This window comes from Pelodiscus sinensis, chromosome 24 (genome assembly GCF_049634645.1).
Source record: "Pelodiscus sinensis isolate JC-2024 chromosome 24, ASM4963464v1, whole genome shotgun sequence".
NCBI lineage: Eukaryota > Metazoa > Chordata > Testudines > Trionychidae > Pelodiscus > Pelodiscus sinensis.
In genome coordinates, this window is record NC_134734.1 from 17,591,787 (window position 1) to 17,609,876 (window position 18,090).

The following is an 18,090-nucleotide window of genomic DNA, read 5'->3' on the forward strand; positions in this document are numbered from 1 at the left end:
TTCTTCCTCGTGAAATGAGGTTTACCGCCATCGAAAGAAAAGCCGCGTTCTTTCGAAATAATTTCGAAAGAACGCGGCTTGAGTCTGGACGCAGGGGAAGTTTTTTCGGGAAAAGGCTACTTTTCCCGAAAAAAACCCTGAGTCTGGACACAGCCTATTATATTATATTAATCTCTCTCTATTTAAAAAAGCTTTTCCTGACGGACAACAGAATGTTCCTGCCAGATGACGGAATGACATCATCACCTCAACAGCCCCTCTCAGGGAAGCGAAAGCAGCCAGAGACGGGGGGGTTGGTGAGCGTAGCAAGCAGAGGACTCAGCCCCCTAGTATTATATTATCGGCAGATGTACCTGGTGTTACGCAGGTCCTTAACTCTTTTTTGGGGGGTTGGCACAATTTGCAGCCTAGATAAGCTGTGGGCTTGTTATAATATGACAGGGCAGCCAAAAGTCTTCGCGAAGCCCTGGGAAATTGGGTGTGTGTGTGTTGGCTCCACCCCAGAAGGGGCGATGCCTGGAGCAGAAAGGAAGGGGTTAAGAGCAGCCAGCCCTTCACACCACCTACCTACACTGTGCCTCCCCCAGCCAAGTGCCCCTAGACCATGCCACGGGGGGCTCCAGTGGCAAATTAAGGGGCCCATAGCCCACAGCCCTTTTAAATTACCAGGCCCCAGAACAACTGCCCCCTTTGCACACACACACACATACACCCCTCGGCTGCCCTGTAATATGATTTCCTTATAATACACCAGCCTTTCTGGCTGTGTTTGTGGTGCCCATCTGAACTCGCCTGTTTCACAGGTGACTCCTCCATAGCCTGGCAGACATATGCAGCTGACGCGGTCTCTTTCTTCGCTGCAGGTCCCTCCGTTCATACAAGGGTTTGGGATGCAGTCACCTGAAAGCACATGCAGAGAGTGAAGCCAGCAGCTGGGGTCCCAGGTGGCCTTCGTACCGGGAGCACTTCTGGGCTGAACAGAACTCCGTGAGCTCAGGCTTGGCTGTAACTCTTCCAGACGGCTCCAGAGGCTAGTGATGGAGTCTAGGAGCCAGAAGCATGGAGACAGCCGGCAGCCCTCTCTCCTGCTGGTGCCTAATCTCAGGAGAAGGGATGCCCAGCATGCAATGTAAATCGAGGTGGACTCCAGCCCTGCAATCTGCCGCCCTCGCTTCCCCCCGTTCCCTCTCAAGTGTGGGGAGGAAGCAGAATCCACCTCCACCCCCCGCTCCCAAGACCTGCGCACGTCTCTAAAGTCCTGGCTCTGTGTCAGATCTTAAACCAGAAGGCGGCCTGTTTAGTTTAGGCCTCAGGCCCGCAAGAGATGCAGCGCAACCAGCCAGCCTCGTGGGGCAAAATACCAAGTGCCCCGACCCTTTTGGAGAGCTCAGTGTGCACGAACCATCCCCCAAGTTGTGGGATCCGTGGCGGGGAAAGAGGCAGCACCAGTGTTTAAGGTTCCATCTGCCCCGGGAATTACAGAATCGGAGAATCTAGGGCAGGAAGAGAGACCTCAGGAGTCATCGAGTCCAGCCCCCGGCCTAAAGCAGGACCAACTCCAACTAAATCAGCCCAGCCAGGCCTTGGCCAAGCCAGGACTTAAAAACCTCTAGGGATGGAGATTCCACCACATCCCTAGGGAACCCATTCCAGTGCTTCACCACCCTCCTAGGGAGATAGTTTTTCCTAATATCCAACCTAGATCTCTCCCACTGCAACATAAAACCATTGCTCCTCGTTCTGTCTTCTGCCGCCACTGAGAACAGCCTCCGAGAGCAGGACCTCTGTTGAGAGACCCGCATACAACAGCCCCCAGACGCGGTGAGCGCTCCCGGACATGGTTCCAGCTGTGGGACAGACCTGAGCTCTGCATGGACACAGTTTTGACCTTTCAAACAACCCCGACAGACATTACGTGCTGGGGAAGGGTGTTCAATCATTTGGCAAAGCCAGCTGAAAGCACTGTCTTTGTGCAAGCTCATGCTGGACACTGCTGGAGACCCGTTGGGTGGCCTCAGAGGCAAAAGTGCACTCTTACTGTGCAAGAGGATCTACTGCACGTTCTGTTCGCACAGATTGGGTAGGCATGTCGGAGAACCCACGAGGGAAGGGGTGGTGATACACATCTCAGGGATGGGCGGCTGTCTCCTAAGGAATCGGGGTGTTTTCTGGAGGTGGGTCCCCTCCGGACAGACTGGACTGATCTAAGAGTCAGACTCATCCGGGGACAGAGAAGTACATGGGCTGTGAATATCCTTGGGAGATCCAAGCACTAGCCCCCCAGTAAATGAGTCCCTTTCCCAGCTCTGCTATTACTGGAGCCTTGTATACCTTCAGGTATGTCTACACTACAGAGTTATTTCAAAATATCTAATTTCAAAAATAAGTATTTCAAAATAACTTATTTCGAAAGAATGAGTCTACACACAAAATGCATTTCAAAATAGCTTTTTGTTATTTCGAAATAGCATGTCCACACTGATTGGACGCTGAATCGCATTTACGGCCAGCCGGAACTGGTTTCGGCAGGGCATCAGGTCAGAAGTTATCGTGTGGCCAGGGCGGCCAGCAGGGCACCCTGGGAAGGGCTGGAGGCCCCCTATTTTGAAATAAGCATCTACACAGTGCTTATTTCAAAATAGCAATTTCGGAATTAGCGCTATTCCTCGTGGAATGAGGTTTACCAATTTCGAAATAAGCCCTCCGCTATTTTGAATTAATTTCAAAATAGCAGTTGGTTTGTATAGAGGCTAGGAAAGCGATTTCGAAATACCGGCTGTTATTTTGAAATAACTTTGCTGCGTAGACATACACAGAGCTGGGGCTCTCCGAGCTACAACGTATGCACATGTGAACGAACGCTCACCGGCAGCCCCAGGGAACGGGTGGAGATGGTGGTGAGCAGCGCAAATCCTGGCTGGAGGACTGGAGGAGCAGGGGTGGCCACGCAGCTGGAGAGAAGCGGCACATTGAAGGGGAAACCGCTGTTTTTCTCCAGCCGCTGGCTGCATGGCCGCCGCTGCACTTCTGAAGTCCTCTGGCTTGTGCTTGGTCTGCTCGCCACTGCCTTGTGAGCCGGAGCTAGGCCAGCCCACGGCAGGAGGGGAACAGCTTGGGGATGGGGAGGTGCAGAACCCGCAGGGAAGAGGGGGGTGGTAACCAGGGAATGCCCAAAAGCCCCCTTCAGACTCACCACCTATCTCTTCATCCCCGTCTAATTACCCCTGCCTTTCCTCAAGCATGAGCACGCAAGATTAAATAAAAAAACGATGGAGGCTATTTTGCATGGCAAATACACGGTACTTCCCGGGTTAAATAAGCCTCTGTGGGGCTAGCCTGGGAACCAACCTACCATTTATAACTTTGTTTCTATGGGAAAATGCGTTCCGGGCTCCCAGCCACCCGCTTACAAACAAACGTTTGGAACGCACACTGTTGGTAAGCCGGGGTCGTCCTGTATTCTGTGCGTCAGGTTCCCTGTTTATAAAGCAGGATTTGATTTGTATTGATAAATGTCGATGTGTCAGTTGTACCGTAGACTAGGGGTGTGAACGACTAGTTGGCTCTCTGATAAGCAAATGCTATCAGAAAGAGGCAGCAAGGAGGAGGAGGAGTGCTTCAAAGTGGCAGTGCCGCATGGAGCCTGGGGCCAGACCCCGGGCTCCACGCAGCGTTGCCGCTTTGAAATGCCGCATGCAGCCCGGGACCTGCAGGGAGTCCCCCACCGGGCTCCCCACGGCGTTTCAAAGTGGCAGTACTGCATGGAGCCTGGTGTCAGCTGGGGACTCCCCCTGTGACGCCGGGCTCCATGTGGCACTGCCACTTTGAAACGCCACGGGGAGCACCAGGTCAGCAGGGGATTACCAAATCCCCTACTGGCCCTGTGCTCCCCACAGCGCTTTCGCCTTTCAAAGACAGAGGTGCCCTTATCGACTAATCGAATAGTCGATGCAAATTGCATCAACTATTCGATTAGCCCAATGATCGAAATTTAACATCCCTACCGTACACACCCAGAGGGATGGAAAAATACTTCCATCCGTTGCTCAAGAAACTCACAGCGAGGCAAAGGAAAGCCAAGTGCGGCTTGAGAACCTATCAGAGTTTGATGCAAGGGGATGCACTTTGTATATTTTGGGCGTGTGATGTTGAGAATTTGTGTTTTAATGATTATAAGTCTCTAGCGTTTTGAATCTCAACACTTACTGCCATAGTCATTATCTGATCTCCTCCCCCCCTTCGCCCACATTGCTGGACCCTCCCATAACTTCCTGTAACTGTAAAAATGTTAATCAATAAAACCTGAAAAACAAAGCACAAAATTAAGTCACTGCAAACATCTAAATCGCTTAAAAACTGGGGAAAAAAGCTTCCAAATAAACAAGTGTTCAAAATTAAAAATCAAATTCTGCTAAGGTTACTGATCGGGGAAGGGGGGTGTCTTTTGAGGGTTAGTTAGGGGGCGTGCAGCGTTCTGAACAGGCCGGCTAGGCTTTGCAGCGGCAAATGGGTGTCCAAATCCTTCATTTGCCTTTGAAAATGTCACCCATAGTGTCCTGCAATCGCATTCCTGAGCTCAAATACCCAGCTCTTCCTTGGCAAACCTGCCATCATCCCTGGGTTACGGATGATGACACTGAGAGAGAGATAGGCTCTTGAGCCATGTTACTGGTAGAGCCAGGCCGAAGACAGGGTCTCTGGCTACTGTCCTATCCACTAGGCAAAACTGCCTCCCATAGCTGCTCCCAAGGGAACACTTTAGCCTTAATATATTTGAACTTCAAGACTCCACTGTCCTGATGCCTACAGTTTTGTTCTACCCACTAGACCACACTTCCAGCCAGACGCCAGCGTTGGATTGAATACTTCCTGCCTCCTGTCCTTAATTCATTCATTTAACTTCTTTATCTGTAGCTGTTCTTGGTTTATTTTTCCTGTGGGTCACTCACAGCCTTGGGAATGGACCTGCTATTTTCACCATATTGCCTGCTAGTCCGGGGTGGCGAACCTCAGACCCTGCGGCTGGATGTGGTCCCCAGCTTGCCTGGATCCAGCCCCCAAGGCTCAGGGGGGCCCCCCAGCATTGGGGAGCCCACCCTGCTGCCCCAGAGCTGGGCTGGAGCACACAAAATCTACTAGCCTGGGACCCTGTAGGCTCTGGTGTGCGAGGGGAATGTGGGGGGATGTCTTTCTGCTTCTCGGTCCGAGGCCACATCACTGAAGAGCTGTGTTTGGTTTTGGGTTTTTTTGTTGTTGTTTCTCACTTGTGTGCGGCCCCCGACTGATTTTTCTTTGGGAAGTCAGGTTCCCTGCCTGGCTCTAATCTTTCTGCAGCCAGGCCTCTGAAGGCCCCGCGATCTCGCAGCTGTTGCTATCCGCTTAAATAACAAGACACAATTCTGTCTCGATAGGCAGCCGCTGAACTGCCCACTATCAGGTGGACACCTATTCCCTTATCGCTTCTTTGTGTTCTCCCCCTGCCTCCTCACACTCACGGTCTCATACTTAGGTTGCAAGCTCTTTGGAGGAAGGACTGTATTTTTGGTCTGTGTTTGTACAGCACCTAGCGCCATAGGGTCTTGGTCCAGCTCACCACAATGCAACCAGGTACTTCTCTGTCTCCCATCACTGTAGCATCTCACTAATCTTTAATGTACTTGTCCTCACAGCACCCTGGGAGGCAGAACATTGCTGTTATCCCTCTGACGGAGATGGGCCTTAGAGAAGCTAAACAAGCTACCCAAGTCAGTGGTAGAGTATGGACTCGAACACAGGTCTCCCAAGCCATCGGCAAAGACCACAACTTCCGCACCGGCCTTCCCACTTGCTAGCAAAGCACCAGACTTTCCAAGCAGATCAACGTGCTCTTTACGGTGAGATGTCACTGAGGGCAAGAACTTAGCAGGAGTCCAAGAGGTTTGGGATGTTTGTGCGGATAACAAAAAGAGCCAGACTTAGAAAAGTAAATACTTAAAAAAAAACACAGAGATTTGGAATAGATATAAAGTATAAACCTCCTGTAGGCTTAAGAGCATCTCTGCCAGGGCTTAGGCGGGCTGTCTCCCGCAAATCTAGCTACAGCAGAGGGTCTTGCATCTTCCTCCAAAGCACCTGTAGTGGCGAATACTGGGAGCTGCATGAAGTATGGAAGGATGGCTCCGTGGTTAGAGGCTGCTAGGCTGGGACCCAGGAGTGCTGCATTTCATCCCATGCTGCAGACTCGATGTGTGATCTTAGGCCTGGCTCCGCCATGGGCTTTTGGTGCCTAAAATCAGTGTGCTCACCCATAAAGACAGCTTCTCTGCCTTCAACCTCGGGGCAGAGATTAAAGAGGAGGAAAAAATGCAGCGCATACGGTATTTATCACCACGACAGTGTTTGCTTTCATCCGACTGGGCTTTGGGAGATCACACGGATTCGTGGCGGAGCCATCTCTAGTTTTCTGCAGGGAGCATTGCAAGATTGTGGTTCGGGGGAGTTTCTGAGTGGGTCCTCTGTGAGTTTCTTAAAGAGGGAAAGGAGCCAGGAAGTCCTCCAGTCCCACCCAAACACAGCCCATGTCTGAGGATCCGGAGTGCTTTGTCTGGGCTCCTAAAAGGGATATTTCCCTCCGCGAGACAGCTCTGCTCTCAGCAACAGGAAACGTGCCTTCACCTGCAGTCCAAATTTCTCTTGGTGCCCAGTGAGGCTTCCTGGAAGCTACACACACACACACACACACACATATACACACACACAAAACCCCTCTCCAGTTGACCCTGATCTGCACTGCAAATGTTGCTGGCAAAATAAATATAGCCCACTGTGAGCTGACATAGTCATGCCGGCAAAATTCCTTTTGTCAGCAGAGCTAATGTTGTCCAGGGAAGCAGCATTCCTACGTCGGCAGAACAGCTCCTTCTGTCGGGGTACCAGGCATCGGCCTAAGCCAGCACAAACTCAGCACATGCCAGATATGTCCTTGGTGTTTGCAGACGGCAGGAAATTTTATCCTGCACATCAGGAGAATGCTCAGGCCGGGGGGAGGGAAGGCTGATGTCCAGGGGTCAGGTCCAACCCAATGGCCTGGAAGTCTGGGACCTTGCAGAATTTAGGTATATAGGCTTATTACAAGCACGAAGCTGGTGGGTGATGGAAGATGTGATCATCTCTGGATGTGAACCAGTGTGCCCTGTAAGCTGTGCGCTTGTGCAGCCACTCAGAAGAGTTTCAAATGCCACCCAGGTGATTAGCAGAGTGCACACTGCCAGGTTTTAGTTTCTACTGGTGGTGCACATGAACACATGCCTCAGTGCACATACAATTTATTCCGCACATGGATGGAAAAAGCTTAGAGGGAACATTGGTGTGGATTCAGACAGTTGGAAGCTTGTATAACGCAGCCCTCTAATTCCTACGGCTTTGTTTACACACCCAAGTGGTCCCATCCTAGCGACAGCAGTAGAAAGAAGTACAGTTCTCCTAATGGGGATACTTAAACCCGTATCCTGCTGTAAGGCACTTTTATACCTGAGTAATTGCACACACATTAGGGCTGTGTCTAGACTGGCCAGTTTTTCCAGAAAATCAGCCGCTTTTCCAGAAAAATTTGCCAGCTGTCTACACTGGCCACTTGAATTTCCGCAAAAGCACTGACTTCCTACTGTAAGAAATCAGTGCTTCTTGCGGAAATACTATGCTGCTCCCATTCAGGCAAAAGTCCCTTTTGCGCAAAAGGGCCAGTGTAGACAGCTGAGATTTGTTTTGCGCCAAAAAGCCCCGATCGTGAAAATGGTGATCGGGGGTTTTTTGCGCAAAAGCGCGTCTAGATTGGCCACGGACGCTTTTCCGCAAAAAGTGCTTTTGCAGAAAAGTGTCCGTGCCAATCTAGATGCTCTTTTCCGAAAATGCTTTAAATGGAAAACTTTAATCATGAAAATTAATCTAGAATAAGATAGGCTGTGAATTTAAACCACTTAATTATTGTTGATTAACAACTGCTGATTTAGACCCTTTTATTCTGGAATAAGGATGCTATTGATTTTGGAAGTAGATTAAACTAATTCAAGAGAAGGCACTCTAATTCCAGAAAAAGAGCATGAAGACATGGAATCAGTTAGGAATAGTTCATCAGAATAACTCTCCATGTACACAAACGCTAACTCAGATCACCAACACAAGCATAATTTCATACATTCATATAGATTGACAAATTGCAAAGCAAGAAGGGACCACTATGACCATCTAAGACCAGGTCTGCATTTTGTGAGAAAATTGATTTAAGATATGCAACTGCAGCTACAAGAATAGTGTAGCTGGAGTTGACCTACCTTAAGTCTAATTTCTGTGGTGCCCCCACTGTGGAAGGCTATGTCTAGACTGCCACTTTTTTTGGAAAAAGGTACACAAATTGCGCTTTGCAATTTGCGTACCTTTTTCTGGTTGTTTTTTTGGAAGAGGCTTTTCCCAAATTTGGCCCACCTACACTGGGTCAAATTTTGGAAAAACCTCCTCTTTTGGAAGAGCCCTTCTTCCTCGTGAAATGAGGAAGACAGGGCATCCGAAAGAGCGCATCTGCTCTTCTGCAAAAAATGTCAGAAGAGCAGATGCGTTCCCTGGACATGGTGGAGTTTTTCAAAAAACTCCATAGTCTAGACATAACCAGGGATCAATGGGAGAAACCTCTTCCCTTACTCCTTGAGACCCCATGGGGTAGTGGGGTTGATAGGGGCGCCATCGACGGTTGATTTAGCAGGTCCTTACTAGACCTGCTAAATCGAACCCTGGAAGGTTGATCTCTGGAACATCAATCTCGGGATAAATGTAGACCTGACCTAAGTCTGACTCGCATAACATAGGTCTGAATTAATTCCTGTTGGATACAGAGCATATCTTTTAGATCCAATCTTGATTTAAAAGTTTGCAGTAATATAGAATGCATCACACCCCTTATTTCTAGTCTTAATTTGTCTATCTTCAATTTCCAGCCACGGAATCATGGTAAACTTTACTCTGCTGGACTGAAGAGCCTCCTGTGATGGTGTACACAAACCATGCACTGACCAAAATGGGTTAGTGAAAGCCCCACCCTGTTATACCAATGGCAGGTGTCAAGCCTTGAGAGAGGAGATTAAAAAGGAAAAGCTCAGCTCACTGGTGGCTGATTAGGAGAGGGAGTAGATCTCTTGAAATTTCCTTGTGAAGAAAGGTCCTTATTTACCTCTCCCCTCCTCCGTGTCCCTCCCCCCCCCGTGATCTAAATGAACTGTGCCATAGCAGCTGATAAACTGAGCTGGGTCAGGTGAGGTGGGTGACTAGATGGGAGATGTCTGCTTAGGACGTGGTGTTTTTGAGACAGCAGGGGGTGCCCTTCTCTTTGATTCATCGGGGACCCACAATGTTATACTGCAAAAGGCATTCTCTTTCATATGAAATGTGCCAAGGAAACGTAGCCTATGGGTGGCCATAATTACATTTAATTCTTCATTCACTACTGCAATGGTTTTGCCAGGGCTGGCCTTACCATGAGGCGAACTGAGGCGGCCGCCTCAGGTGCCAGAGTGTGGGGGGGGGGGGCACCAGTAGGACCCACAGTGTAGAAAATTGTGTCTGCTGCGGGTGCAGATGTGTTCTCTCTGCTCTAGATGCAGAGATGGTGGAGCGCTGTGCTGGAGGAAGGAGGGCACAAGAGACATAACAGGCAGGCAGGAGAAAAGGGGACATGGGGGGGTCTTTTGAGCTCCCCGCCTCAGGTGCCAAAATGTTGTGAGCCAGCCCTGGTTATTGCAACATTGTTTGGTGGTTTAATTAAGAGTACTCCTCAAACCACTGAGGGATAGCTCAGTGGTTTGCGCATCAGCCTGCTAAACTCAGGATTGTGAGTTCAATCCTTACAGAGGCCATTTGGGGCAAAAATTCATCAGGGATGGTACTTGGTCCTTGGTCCTGCTGAGAAGTCAGGGGACTGGACCTTGATGACTTTTCAAGGTCCCTTCCAGTTCTAGGAGATAGGCAATCTCCATTATAACTTTTTTTATTTGGTTGTAAGCTCTCTGGAAAGGGAGTGTGTCTTTTTTGCAAGTTGTACACCAGAGGAAATTGGGTAAATGACAGATTTTTCGGGACACTGACAATTCTGAAAAAATCAAGGAAATAATTGTCTCGAATTTAACTGAAAATCAGAAATTTCAAAACAGCAGATAAACTTAAAATTTGGGAGGGGGGAATCACATGAAACATTTGAGTCAACCTAAAGCAAAATGATTTGCTCGAATTTGGAGCATTTTTTTTTAACGTCAATACCCTTAAAGGAATTTTTTAAACAAAAAGTTGTTTTGAACCAAAATGCCAAAATGTTTCATTTCAAAACAGAACAGGACGCTGTGGATTTTGGGGATTTGGTTTCCTTTTTCGCATGAATCTGCCAACATTGTAGCATTGCTGAATCTGCACTGTTCAATGAAAAAAATGTATTAGATAAAAAAATTCATGCTATTCTTGTCCTGGTCCCTGATGGGAATATCTAGACATAATCCATTGGAGAGGATAGATTCCAGGTGGACCTCTTTGCTAACTCATAGAGGAGCGGAATCTATTACACCCCTCAGCTAGAGAACCTTAGCCCCAAGACACAAGGCTGGTCGGGAATTTTTGACTACGTATTTTTTTCACCAAAACTCACCGATTTCATCAAAACTGAAACTGTTCATGGGAAAGAGTCAATTTCAATGAATGTCCTGGCTTTAATAAAAGTGGGAAAAGAAACATCCCATTTTGGCATTTTCTAAATGAAAAGTTTTTTTCAGTTCAAACATTTTTTCTTTCAAAATTTAATTTAACTCCATGTATACTTAAAAAAAAAAAGTTGAAAAGGGGGCATACGGTCAAAATCCACATGAAACTTTTAAAAATGATCAAACTGTTTCCATTGACCCAAACTGATTTTTTTCCCCAGAGTGTCAGTTTACAAAAAACATTCAAGATTTTAACTTTTCATCCCAATTCAGGACAGAGAAAATTTCCACTGTCATGCTGGAACTCCTCATGGGATGGGAAAACCAATTTCTGGCCTGCTCTAGTAGCAGTCCAGGCTTCTAAGCTCTGCAGGTCTTGATTCAGTCCCTGAAGCATCTGCCAAGATGGTAGCTATGGCATGAGAACAACGCAGACCTAGCTGTATTGGAGCCTCAAGGTAAATGAGAATCAAGGCTACATCTAGACTGCAGGCTTTTTGCACAAGACGCTTTTGTCAGAAGAGATCTTCCTCAAAAACGTATTGCGTAAGAGCACGTCTACACTGCAAAAGCGCATCGAAAAAGCGATGCAATTTTGCACAAGATTGCATCCAGACTGCATGGATGCTCTCTCAAAAGTAAGGTGTGCACAGAATGACCACCAGGGCACCTGTGCTTTTTCCTCGTTCCTCTTTTTGCGCAAAAAATGCCTCTTCCCTGTCCACGCATGCTTTTTTGTGAAAGCACTCTTTCGCAAAAAGGCTTTTTCCTTGTAGAAAGAGGAATACCAATTGCACGAAAACTCCTCTGTTCTTTTGATTTACTGTCAATTTATTGTCGAAAGAACGCGAATGCAGTGTGGACTCTCCACGAGTTTTTGTGGAAAAACAGCCGATTTTCCGCAAAAACTTTGTAGTGTAGACATAGCCTCTGGCCTACTAGATCTATGGGATTTCTAATCTGACCCATAGTTCTTAGATTCTAAAGAGAATTAGTTCATCAGTGGGAGACACACACACACATATGAGGAAAATTGCAATAAGACACACGGCAACGGACCGAAAGACAAAGGGAAGCACAGATCTAGCCAAGGTGGTTTTGTTCTAGAAAGCTTTTAATTCACTTTATTAGTACCGTGGTTAGTCATAGTACTTCGTTTTGTTTTGTTTTGTTTTTTTCATTGAAACACTCGTTAAAACACTTCATAGAAGTAGCAGAGATTTAAAGTGCATGCGCAATCGAGACCAATTTGTTTGACAAATATGTGCTTCTCCGGAACGTTAAACTTCCCTGATCCAGCTGAAGAGGGTGTGTGTGAGAGACAGACAGACAAATGGACAGACAGAGGAAAGCACAGTGTGAAAGAACGGTTTTTAGTGCGAGAGGCCAGTGTATAAGACCGCCCAGAGGGCCCAGGCAGCACAGCCGTACAAGTTACCTGAAATGTTCACCCCCGCTCCCAGGCTGGCGCTGTCTGTTGGCAGGACGGGGAGAGGGCGGGTGGCGGTCAAAGGGGCATCTGTGAAAGGGATCCCCTCCAATGCCGGGCCCGATGCTTCTTTGGAGACATCTGCAGGGAGGGAGGTGAGACCGTCCTTGGGGGCAGACGAACACCCGTCCCTTTCTAGTTCTCCGGGAGTACCCGTGGGGGATAAGGCTGCCGTTGTCATGGTAGCGGAGGGAACAATTTGCTCTTCATCCGTCTCCTCCTCCTCAGAGGTGATGGGGCCGCGCACGCTGGAGTCAGGCGGCACCACCAACTCACGTCCCACCATCTGGGTGTCGTTCTCGGCTGGAGATTCCCCACCGGGGGGCAGTGCGGTATGGACCTGGCCTGCTTCTGTGTGTGAAACAGTCACCGTCCCCTCAGGTCGGGAGACAGAGCCTGTGTCCTCCACCAGGGAGCGGGTGGCGGCGGGCAGCGGAAGCCAAGTAGAACCCGAGTGTTCCTCGCTCTCCTGGAGGTGGGACGTTCCCAAACCAGGGGGCACCGAGAGCAGGGTATCCTGAATCACTGGGGTGCCTTCTGGCCATGCTGTAGCCAGAGCTGCCTCTCCAGATAGCTCTGCATCTTCAGCAGCACCCAGGTGTCTGCCCGGGTCAGGGAAGCGTGTGCTGCTCAATCCAGAAACAAGCCTACTCGGTGAGGAAGTGTAGGTCAGGGTACGGTACGTAGAAAGCTCTCCATCACCGGCCTCCAGGCCTGGTTGTTTGGGATCTTCTCCCTCCCACCCTGCAGTGGGGGCAGCAGAAACTGCAGCTGTAGGAGAGGGCTCTGGCACCCCAGAGTCCTCCTCCATGACCCTGGAGCTGGTGTTGCGAGCCGGCGGCTCCAGCACATCCACCTTCCTGGAACCAGGGATGAAATCCACTTCACCGCTTACTCCCGGGAGATGAGCCTCAAAGACATCAGCAGTACTGCCTTCTACTGTGGCTTCCTCTCCGGGCGCAGGGTGCGACCCAATGGGACCATGAGACACATTGGGATGGAGCGCATCGCTGGATCCGGCTAGTTTCGTTGAGATTTCTGCTGGCACATGCGTAGGGCTGGTGGTCAAGTCTCCATCAGTCATGTCTACCTGTGCGTGGAAGGCCCTGGACCATGGCTCTCCCACAAACACTGCAGTGGGATGAACTAGTTTCGGCACCCCATCTGATCTCTGCTGGCTGCTGTGGGTTGTCTCCTCTATGGCAGCCGTCACGTTCTCTCCCTCCAATGAAGACCTCAAGATTTGCACCAGATCAGTTCCATGCTCTTCCTCTGCAAAATTCAAATGAAAAAAAGTCAGTGCTCAAACCACCCACTGCCACCTGCAGTACAATCAGAGCTGCTTGGAAAAGACGGGGGGGGGGTCATCCCACGGGGAAAACGGCAACATTTCAAATTACGTTCCCGTTCTGCAAAAAGCTGAAATAGCAAAACTCCTTGAGGAACAAAACATTTTAGAGCGGCAAAGTCAGAATGAAATATTTCAGCATTGACACTTGAGATGAAATCACAGACTCATAGACTAAAAGAAGGAACCTCGAAGGATCATCAGGTCCAAACCCCTGCCCTGACAGCAATGCCAAGCACCATTTAGATCATCCCTGACAGATGTTTGTCTAACCGGCTCCAGCGATGGAGATTCCACAACCGCCCTTGGCAATTTATTCCAGTGCTTAACCACCCTGACAGTTAAGAAGTTTTTCCTAATGTCCAACCTCAACTTCCCTTGCTGCAGTTTAAGCTCATTGCTTCTTGTCTGATCATCAGAGGTCTAAGGAGAACAATTTTTTCCTCTCCTCCTTGTCATACCCATTTAGGTTCTTAATAGCTACTATCTCGTCCCCTCTCAGTCTTCTCTTTTCTAGACTAAACTAACTCAATTCTTTCAGTCTTCCCTCCATAGCTCTTGTTCTCTAGACCTTTAATCATTTTTGTTGCTCTTCTCTGGACCTTCTCCAATTTCTCCACATCTTTCCTGAAATGTGGTACCCAGAACTGGACACAATACTCCAACTGAGGCCTAATCAGTGCAGAGTAGAGGGGAAGAATGACTTCTCGTGTCTTGCTTACAACACTTCTGCTAACACCATAAAATGATTCACCATGACAAAGCCAGGCTTTTCATATTTTGAAACCAGGCTTTTCAATTCAAACTGCCATTTTGGAAGAAAAATGTCATTAATAATCACAGCCTCTCTGTAACATTTGCCCTTAAATTGCTCATCCACACTGTATCTATCTTAGATATCTTACCATTCTATGTGAGCAGCTCCCATCTTACAACAACCCTGTGAGAGGGCAACACTGAAGCACAAGAGGCAAACTGACTTCACCAAATTTACACAGAGGCTGTGTCTAGACTGGCCAGTTTTTCCAGAAAATCAGCCGCTTTTCCGGAAAAACTTGCCAGCTGTCTACAATGGCCGCTTGAATTTCCGCAAAAGCACTGACTTCCTACTGTAAGAAATCAGTGCTTTTTGCGGAAATACTATGCTGCTCCCGTTCGGGCAAAAGTCCCTTTTGCGCAAAACTTTTGCACAAAAGGGCCAGTGTAGAGAGCTGAGATTTGTTTTGCACAAAAAAGCCCCGATCGCGAAAACGGCGATCAGGGCTTTTTTGCGCAAAAGCACGTCTAGATTGGCCACGGACATTTTTCCACAAAAAGTGCTTTTGTGGAAAAGTGTCCGTGCCAATCTAGATGCGTTTTTCCAAAAATGCTTTTAACGGAAAACTTTTCTGTTAAAAGCATTTCCGGAAAATCATGCCAGTCTAGACATAGCCAGAGAGTTTGTGCAGAAAAGGGAATTTAATCCAGTTTTCCTGTAACCCAGGCTGTCGCCCAAACTACTAGACCAGGGGTGGGCAATAGTTTTTGATGGGGGCCACTACAAGATTTTGGAAGGTGGTCAAGGCTGCACTCTTCCATGGCATTAATGGAGGAGGTGAGGCGTCTGGGATAGAGGTTCGGTACAGAAGGGAGCTTGGGGTAAGGGATTGGGGTGCAGGAGGGAGAATGGAGTCGGGGGGGGAGTTTGAGTGAAGGAGGCAGTTGTGACCTAGGGCAGGGATCTAGGGTGCAGGGTTTTGGCATGTGACCTAGGATAGGAGGGGACTGTGATCTCAAGCAGGAGATTGGGGTGCCAGATCCGGGAGCAGGTATGGGTGCATGTGGAGTAGCATGGCAGGAGCGGGGGGCAGAGGGTTGGGGAAGGAAGGGACTGGGGTGCCAGAGGCAGGTTCTGGACAGGAGTCTTACCAGTCAGCAGCTAAACCAGCCTACCAGCCTACTTGCAGAGCTAAAGTCTTGCAGAGCTTAAAATGTTTCTGCCTCCTCAGCCATGTGCTTGAGTGAGTAACTGAGCAGGAGGGTTGTGCTTCCTGGCTGCCTGTTATTCAAAGGGGCAGCTCCCATTGGCCAGTTTCTGTCCAGAAATCGGCCAATGGGATTGTGCTGGAGACAGGAGCAGAGTCTGAATCTTCGCCACTCCTCTCCGGACTCATAAAGAGAAAGTGCCCTGCAACCACGTTTCTGAGCGGCATGTGGTGCTGCAGCGCAAGCAGGGGAGCCTGCCTGGGGCTCCCCAATGCTTCAATGAGCTGGATCTGGTGGCTTGGAAGGCCGGAAGCGGCCCGCAGGCTGTATGTGGCCCAGGCCTGCACTAGACCATCCCCTCTCCATGTTTTGCTCCCCTACCATCAATGTTAACTCCATTTTAACAGTGATTTGTCGGAATTATAAACCAGATGGTGTCATCTCCCATTTAAATGAATTGAGTGAGGCCACTTACACCAGGTGAAGGAGCTGGTCCCGAGTCCTTTGTTGCCAGAACTACAAAATGAACTGGCTCTGGGCGCACATTTCACTTTTCATCCCTATGTGATTTCCCCCCTCTCTTTTTGCCCCTTTTATTGCATTCAATGAGGAAGACAGGAAGTAGCCAGCAACCATCTTGGATCCAAGTTCCCAACCTGCCATGACTTTCCCTAAGCCCGACTCTAGTTCAAGCGAATGGGAATTTGGTACAATTGGATTTTTCATGTAATTTCAACCAGGAGGAAAAAGAAGCTGAATGTGTCTGACAAATGTTTTTTAGTTTTTTGATTCCCCCAGGATGGAAACATTTCAGAGCATTTCATTGAGGTTTCAAAGAAACAGATAAAAAAAATCCCAAAATGAACATTATCTTTTGTTCTACTGGTTCTTCAACCAGCTCTCCCCATCAATATGGCCAGTGAAAATATCAGGAGAGGTGCTGACAATGGGTCCAACTGACATGAGCCACTGGATTCACCCACGATTGCCAAAGGTGCGCAACTCTCAATATAAAGCGGGCATCCAAATCGGTTTGGCTTCTTGTCAACAAAGCCCGATGGGACTCTAGAGTTTTGGGCACATGCCTTCAACGCTGCATTTGTGACTCCTTTCCAGACATCACCCTACAAACCAGTCCTTGATCACACCTACCATTCCTGGGTGGCTCTGTGCAATTTCTACTTCCCCCTTTTCTCCCATCCTCATGTGGAGACGCTGGGCTCCCTGGTTTTGCTCCATAGCTCATCAGACCTGCCTCAGGACTGGCCGGGCTCTCGGGGGATTGTGGTGGCAAGTGAAGTCCTAGATCGGAGGTGATGGAATTATTTAGTGGGGATCCCTGGGAGACAGGAATAGGGGCTTCTTCGGGGACACTGCTTGGCCTTGGCATCTCAGCGTCAGTTGTGGCCTGAAAAAGAGGGATAGTGTAGATGGCCCCTCTCGACTCATTCTCCACTTCCGCTGTGGGTAGCTGCAGCTCCTCCATCTGTTCTGTCACTGTCACAATCTCCTTGAGGCCCTCGGGAACAGTGGCTCGGTGTTTTTCTGGTGACTCGGTGAAAGAGTCTGTCTCTTCTGTGGGCAAAAAGAGAATGGGAGATTACTGCCTTGGCCTGTCCTGTAGGCCTCGGACAGAGGCCCCTGCCAAGCCACACCCTTCCCAAGCAGGACCACCCTCCACGTGGTTGAAGTGAGGCAGAAAGGGTGAGCCGGATTCACCCTGGTGAGCTCCAGTGACTCCCATGGAGTTTCTTCAAGCGGAGGCAAAAGCCAGATGTGGGAGCTCAGCGCCTCTGCAAAATCGGGCCCTCAGCAGCTACGGAAATATCCCCTCAGATACTGTGAGCAACATATACAGGGTCTGTCTCTTCACGAGCTGCTTTCCTGACAGAACAAAGCCATAGACGTGTACATCTATATCAGACAGGACACGGCTGTTAGGGATGACAGATGGTTGAACCAAAAATATCGAACGCCCCCCCCCAAAAAAAAACACCAGGGAAAAAAAATCTGTTGACGAAAAAAAAAGTGGGGGGGGAGACCAAACTTTTTGAGCAAAAGAAAAGGACTTTGAGACTTATTAATAAATAAATAAATACATAAATAAAAATAAAACAGCATGGCCCCTTTCAGAGCGAGTGCAGAGTCAGAATAGGGATAGGAGCACTAAGACCCAGGGAAGTCATTGCTTCCTCTTGGTCTTTAGGCTTTTTGCCAGCAGCCATTTTGTGGTCTTGTTCAAGCCAGAACTTAGCTTCCCTGTGGAACCAGATAAACATAGTGTCCGTGAGTGAGGGTGTCAGGGCCCCGGAGGGGGAGGCCGGGTACTGGGCCCAGGCGCTAGGGTTTCCAGGTGTCTGGTATTTTCACCTCCTGGCTATGAAAAAAATCAGAAAATACTGAACATTTAGGTGTCTGGTATTTTCTGAATTTTTTTTACCGGACAGGAGGCGCAAATACCGGACTGTCCAGGTCAATACAAGACACCTGGCAACCCTACCCCCTGTTCTATTATGGTGCATTCGCATGTAGCACAAGTCACCTGCGGAGGAGAATTTGAGCCCAGGATCGAGGTT

The 18,090-nt window shown here is 48.8% G+C and overlaps 1 protein-coding gene across 1 annotated transcript in view; it reads right to left on the minus strand.

Moving 5' to 3' along the window:
- BCAN (brevican) overlaps positions 1-18,090 on the minus strand; it is a 66,333-nt gene that overhangs the window by 13,037 nt on the left and 35,206 nt on the right. Inside the window, exons 8-10 of the mRNA XM_006113895.4 lie at positions 16,667-17,089; positions 12,151-13,473; positions 793-900 (exon numbers count right to left, since the gene is read on the minus strand). Of these exons, the coding sequence (XP_006113957.2) occupies positions 793-900; positions 12,151-13,473; positions 16,667-17,089 (1,854 nt within the window). The remainder of the gene's footprint in view (positions 1-792; positions 901-12,150; positions 13,474-16,666; positions 17,090-18,090) is intronic.